We start from the raw sequence: 6514 nt of genomic DNA on the forward strand, positions 1-6514 counted from the left end.
CTGATCAACTCTAAGTGCAACCTGAAGTATAATGTTCTTATTTTTAAAAAAATACAGCAAATATGGAAATATATTTTACATAATTTTGCATGTCATTATATTGCTTCCCTTCTCTAAAGGTAGAGGAAGGAATAGGGGAGAATTTGGAACTCAAAATTTAAAAAGAAAAGAATGTAAAAAATAAACGAGTAATATATTAAAAAAAATAATTGTTGACTAACTAGCCATTATCCCCAAAAGTGTTCATGCCTGTCTTCTCATCGAGTCATATATCTGAAATATAGTTTAATTTTACCTAAATTTGGAGTCTGGTCTGTGTCCCAAACACCGATTAAGCTATTTGCTACTGGTACAACCCTGGGTAAGTCACTTAAATTTTCTAAGCCTCAATTTTTTCATCTATTAAAACAAGACATTGAAACATGACTTCTGAGATTCCTTCTAGATTTACATTCTACAGTCCTCTGCCAGTGAGCTTTAATTACAACTCAATGGCAGTGACTCCATTGCTTTAACTGATTTGTCAAAGGATCTGCCATCAGCCTGAAAGCAAATCTCAAGAGTGGAATTAGTTGGAATTTACAATTAGAACCATTCAGAAAGGTCCATTAACTATATATACCTGTAGTTTGAACTAGTCAGGAAGACTTGAGTAGTGATGGGATTTAATCCTCTTGTTAAGAGTTATGTAGGGCTTGGTTAGTGGAAAGGTGAATTATTATAGCAAAGAGTATCAAGAACTAAGACATATACTTGGAAATTGATACCTAAATTGGGCTATCTACCCATTTGAGGCAGATGGGAGCACTGGCAGTACAATGATAGATAATATTGGATAGTGTAGGAAGGACAATTTAGGACATTGATTAAAATAAGATATTAGTAAAGAGATCTCTGAGTGTACTAACAAGGTAGAGAGCTGAGCCCGTGACCAGAATTTAGAAGGAGGAACACAGAAAAGTTCTGGTCAGTTGGTGAGGTCCACTCACTGGAATAGAAGGACTAGAGACTGACTTGGTGCTCTCACTGACTGGGCTTCTCGGTTGAAGACAGACCTTTGTGACTTTACTCTTGGCTGGTGAAAGGGGAGAGAGACCTCTGAATCCCATCTGAAGAGGTTTCCTGCTTTTCTAAATGAGAGAAGTCACATCTAAGTAGAAGCTAATAGATCTGTTCTGCTGGATAACAGTTTTGGAGAAGGAGAAGGATTGAAGCTGTTTGTCTAGTCTCTGGAAAATAATACCAGGGTGACTGGATTGTCAGTCAGCAGTTGCCATCATGGCTGACAGAATCTATATATAGTTGGAGAAACTCTTTATCAAATTAAGGTTAATTGAATAAAGATTTAGGTAGGTATATAGTCAGATAGTGGTTTTTTTGTCCTTGTTGTTTTGTTTTATACCAAGCATCAGTGAAAGTTTAGTGTAGCAGGAAGAAAGGAAGGTTCTGTCATGAGGCAGACATAGAAAGGGGTTGAAAAGTTATTTCCCTGTTAGTTTAAGGTTTTCCTGGTTATTAATCCTTATGCTCATATTATTAAACATAAATAAATAGATTTTTATATATTTATAGTGTGTCTCCAAGAACTTTCAAAACTAGCCTAAGGAAGTGAAGCCATTCCTGGCTTCCTTCAGAGAGGACAGTTTTGGTATACACCAAAGTATCTTAGCACATCCTCCTCCTTCTACTCCAATTTCTCAACATTATTTCTTCAATACTTAGCATGGAACTAGTGTGGAGGGTTGTGAATGCCCAGAAGAATGAGGATTCTATATGGTAATTGGAGCCCATTATAATTTTTTGAGAATTTGCTTAAACCAAAATAAAATGATATGCAAATAGTTACTAAGCACTTTTGAAAAGGCTTGGGTGCTTTTTGCAATAGTGCCATAGGAATCATCTATATTCAATTCAGCATGGTTCAACAAATATTTAAGTAACTTCAATGTGAAAATCTGAGTCTTGTGAAGCACAAGTCTAAGTACTAAGAACTCTAAAAGGCTAGCTAGTGAACACATGCAGTCAATGAAAAACAAAGTATTATTGATGTCCTTTGTTTTTACAAAAGACTAATTTTCAGAAACCTCTCCTCAAAATGATCACTTTCTTGTAAAAAATAAAAGCAGTTAAGAATAAACAACTAACAAAAGCACTATTTTTGACAATGTATGTAGCATTTCTCTTCCATAGTCCTTAACCTTTCTAGTGAGAGGCCTGAAGTATTTTAAAATTATTTCTTCTCTAGGCCTGAAACTGGACATTACAATAAGAGTTCAGTCCCTAGGTCATTTTCCCAGTTAGTTGTAAGATACAGAAGTGAACACTCTTTGAAATTCCTTTGACAATCACAATAGATAGCAATTTACAGCTTTATGGGAGGCTGTTGAGTCAGCAGAATCAGGTTCAAGTTGACCTCAAAGTTCCCTTTCTCATCTAAAATTCTTTGATCTCTGATACTTAAACTCTTCCTTCTTTGCTCCCCCCCCCCCAATAAATCGAGAATATATTTAGAGTTCTTCCAAAGGGAAAAAAAAAAGTTCTACATAAGCTAACACTTTCACTGCAGCTATTCCCCACCCTCCATCCCCAAAACACATATAAACTACTTGGTGACAGTTTCCTGGAGACAGACAACTCCCTTGTTCTGGCTGAAACTTACTGTCAGCAACAATCTAGCTATCTTGGCCAAATTACTGTGGGCTCCCCTCTCCAAAAAGCGTTGAAGCAATCCCCCCTCCCATTCCAAAGGAGTTGCCCAATGCTAGAAAGCCATGGAACACTGGCTTCTCAACATCATAAATTGACTCCAACATCTAGCATATTTCTGGGGAATTAAGCAATGACAAAAGTCTATTCTTTGTTGTATTTGACATCATGTTCTTTGCTCCTGTCACAGACAGGAATATATAAAAATGACAAACCGGGCCTCTTGCTGGCTTAAGCCTCCCTACTTCTTTGATTCAGCTGCTGAGGACTCAAGGTTAACTGAACATGAGTCACTTGAAAAAAAAAAAAACAACTTCTGGAATCTGGGCCCAGTCCTAGCTTTGCACACACAGCTGGATGGAGAAAGTTCTGGAAGTCCTCACTGGTTCTATAGATTTGAAACTGGGTGCTTCCCATCACTCTGACCTCCCCCACATGCAGTAAAGCAAATCAAGACAGGATATAGAAACATCCTGCCTGAATTAGCAGGGGGAATGACAGGCAGGAAGTTTTCCTACAAGATCCATCCCAACATCATATAAATCAAATGCGAAGTTAATGGGATGCAAGGCTGACAATTAAATGTGTGTGATCTACTTTATTTTCAGAATCAGAGCTCCTGCCTCGTTTTAAAGAACTACTTCTAAAGACAAGAAAAATAATCACAAACTTAAAAAAAAAAAAGTGCCTACTAGTTCTGGCCAAGGAGATATCTTCCTGTCTTGGCTTGACATAAGGAATGAACGTTTCCCATACAAGTATGTCCTCTGTATTCCATCAACAAATACTTGGATTTGAATAAAAGTATGGTGCATTTTTTTTTGTTCCCCCCTCCCTTGAAAATTGCCCACACATCAGAGGGCCAGACCTCATGGAAAACTCAGAATTCTCACAACACAAATGTTCTTGAGTTATAAAAAGCAGTTCTTCCGGGCACCCACACATTAAAGAATATTAGTCCTAAATCCTCATCCTTGGGTGTCTGGCCTTCCTCCTCTCTTTAACGACTGGCGTCATTTGAATTGTGGGAAACTGAGAGGCTATATCGATGGAACCAAGTCCAAAATTGAGAAGGCCCAACCAAAAAAAAAATGTGGGGGCAAAGAGGATTAAAAAAAAGTTAGTTTGTAGTTTCAAAAGATGGGTGGCGGCGTGGGTGGGGAAGAGCTCACAGAAGCTTCTACACATCCTCACAATGAATCTTTTCACATACGGCTTCCTGTTAGCAAACCATGTGCTAGCTCAAAACTAAAAAGAGAAAGAAAACAGACACCCGCCAGGGCTCACAGAAAGCCCCAAGGAGTCGCGGGTATCCCCCTCCGCCCTTGTTTCTTTTGCTCATTCATAATACCTTGTTGGGCTAGAGGAGTTGCTTTTGAATGCGGCTCACCGGTCCCGCTTTCAGCAGAGCTCTCTTGGCAGCTCCGCAGAAAAAGGTCTCAGAAAGTTCACTTCAGTTACTAAATACTTGGACTCCCTCTGCAACTGTCTGCATTTTTATTATTTTATGAAAAGAAAAACTCTTGCCCCAGTTTTCTCGCTGGAGCTCTCCCTCCCCGCCTTTTTGTTCTTCCTTTTTAAACTTCAGGGGCAGCGGTGGGGAGGCGGGGGCAGATAACAGTATCACGCTTTTAAATATGGACAGTTTTCAGCTTCAGTATCAAGTTACACATAGCCAGCTTGTGGCTCCTGCCCAGCTCGAGCCAGGCAGCTTCTAGGAAAAGCTCCCCTGGTGCCTCAAGACTTCAACTAGTCCACGAATCCCCCCGGGTCGTGTTTTAATTCTCCCAGATGAGGAGCAAATGTCCCAGCAAATGAACAAACGACAAAAAACGAGAAATGGGTCTTCCCTTTCTGTTCCAGTGATTAGTTCAGTTCCTAGGTTGAAGAGGGGAAAAGTTGTGATGAAAGGTATTCCTCTTTAATAAGTTTGCTCCAAACTCACTGGCGGGACCCCTCTCCCTCCTAGGCTCTCCTTTCTCCCCACAGAGAAAAGAGGGGAAGACACTGGCTTTATATCCAATTTTCTTTCCTTCTCTTTCTTTCAGGTCAAGTTCCTCAAGGAAATGGGGAGCCTAAGAACACCCCTACCCCTCCCCCCACTCAGTTCTGTCTCCTTCCAGGCAGTGTGGGACAAACAGGCAGCACAAACAGGTACTCACTGTCATTGACGGCTGAGCTGTTTGGGTTACTCATAACTGACAGACTCCAGAGCGCCCTGGGCCACTGATCTCCTTTGGTGTAGGGAAGGCTGGAGAGATTGAGCAGAACAGCTGGAAGTATCAGTAAAAGGCAAGAGTCTCCTGGAGAAGTCTCCTCTTGTTCTTGTCTGGTTCCTGACCCTTCGACAACTGGGAAAGGAAACAGCACATGTGTCATTCTCTTTTTCAGCTCACATGCTGAGGGGAGGGGCTCAAATTTGGAGATAGGCAGAGTTGTTAGTTTTGTTTTGTTTTTTCCTTTTTGTTTTTCCTTTTCAATATTAGCTAACTGGGCTTTTTTTTTTTAAACGAATACATGCCCCAGAACATGCTCACTTGCATACACCTCTCTCCCTCTCCCCCCTCTCTTCCTCTCTCTCTTCTTCCTTCCCTCTCCTTTCCCTCTCTTTTCTCTCCTCTCTTTCTCTTTTCTCTCTTTTCTCTCTCTCTCCCTCTCCTCTCTATCTCCCTTTCTCCTCTCTTTTCTCTTCTCTCCCCTTTCACTCTTTTCTCCTTCTCTCTCTTTACTTTCCTCTCTCCTTTCTCTCTCTTTTCTCTGCTCTCTTCTTTCCCTCTCTCCTCTCTCTTTTCTCTCTCCTTTCACTCTTTTTTCCTTCTCTCTCTTTTCTCTCCTCTCTTTTCTTTCTTCTCTTCTTTCTCTCTTCTCTCTCCTTTCACTCTTTATCTCTCCTCTCCTTTCTCTCTTTTCTCTTTTCTTTCCTCTCTTTTCTCTTCCCTCTGCCTCTTTCTCCCTCTCACTCTCCCTTTCTCTCTCACTCTCTTTTCTCTCCTCTCTCCTTTCTCTTCTCTCTCTCTCCTTTCTTTTCTCTCCTCTCTCTCTCTCTCTCTCTCTCTCTCTCTCTCTCTCTCTCTCACACACACACACACTTGTTACTTCTACTTGCTCAAGAAAGAGATAATTCTTTCCTAACTTTATTTTTATATGGCCCACATGAAGTTTCAGACTAGGAATTATTTTCCTGATTAAGTGATCACAAAATCTCCTTAGTACTTTGGTATGGTGTGCTGTTAAAGAGAGGGGTTTGAACTTTTATGAGGAAAAAGCTTTTTAGGGAATCAAGACATCTTGTCCCTGGTACCAGGTTTTTGGGACCTAGGTAAATCACTTAACTTTTCATGTCCTTAGCTTTTCATGTCCTTAGCTGACTGATCTGTGTATATGTATATATAAATATACAGTAAAACCTTACTTATCTGGAAGTGGCTTATCTATCAAGCAGACCTGTAAAAAAAAAAACAGTAAAGAACTAGAAAGGAAGTTATAAATGTTTTTGACCAACCTAAAACAGATTTCACAAGATCTGTATCATAAAATTTATTTGTTTCATCCCTCAGGTCTAGTTACTCTTACTTCAGCCCAGGAGTTTGCTAGTAAATTGAGCAACCAATTTTCAAATACACACACACACACACACACACACACACACACACACACACCATACTTTTAAGTTTAATCTGCATTGTTAAAACATTTTCTCCATTACTTAAGTCTAGATAATCAAACCAATAAATCAACTAATATGTAGCATTACCCAAACTTTATTGGAATTAACTCTATCACATCCCGGCTTGACAAAGGTGACAAC

General features: G+C 39.9%; 1 protein-coding gene across 2 annotated transcripts in view; it reads right to left on the reverse strand.

The window, feature by feature from the left end:
- The window catches only part of GYPC (glycophorin C (Gerbich blood group)), a 93324-nt gene extending 87550 nt beyond the window's left edge, over window positions 1-5774 (reverse strand). The window contains exon 1 of one of the 2 annotated variants that reach the window (XM_007494037.2): window positions 4869-5774. In XM_007494037.2, coding sequence (XP_007494099.2) covers window positions 4869-5085 — 217 coding nt within the window. In that variant the 5' untranslated portion in view covers window positions 5086-5774. The remainder of the gene's footprint in view (window positions 1-4868) is intronic. The other variant, XM_016433574.2, reaches the window with a different exon arrangement.
- Between the last annotated feature and the right edge of the window lie 740 nt (window positions 5775-6514).

The sequence above is a fragment of the Monodelphis domestica genome, chromosome 4 (genome assembly GCF_027887165.1).
Source record: "Monodelphis domestica isolate mMonDom1 chromosome 4, mMonDom1.pri, whole genome shotgun sequence".
Taxonomy (NCBI): Eukaryota; Metazoa; Chordata; class Mammalia; order Didelphimorphia; family Didelphidae; genus Monodelphis; species Monodelphis domestica.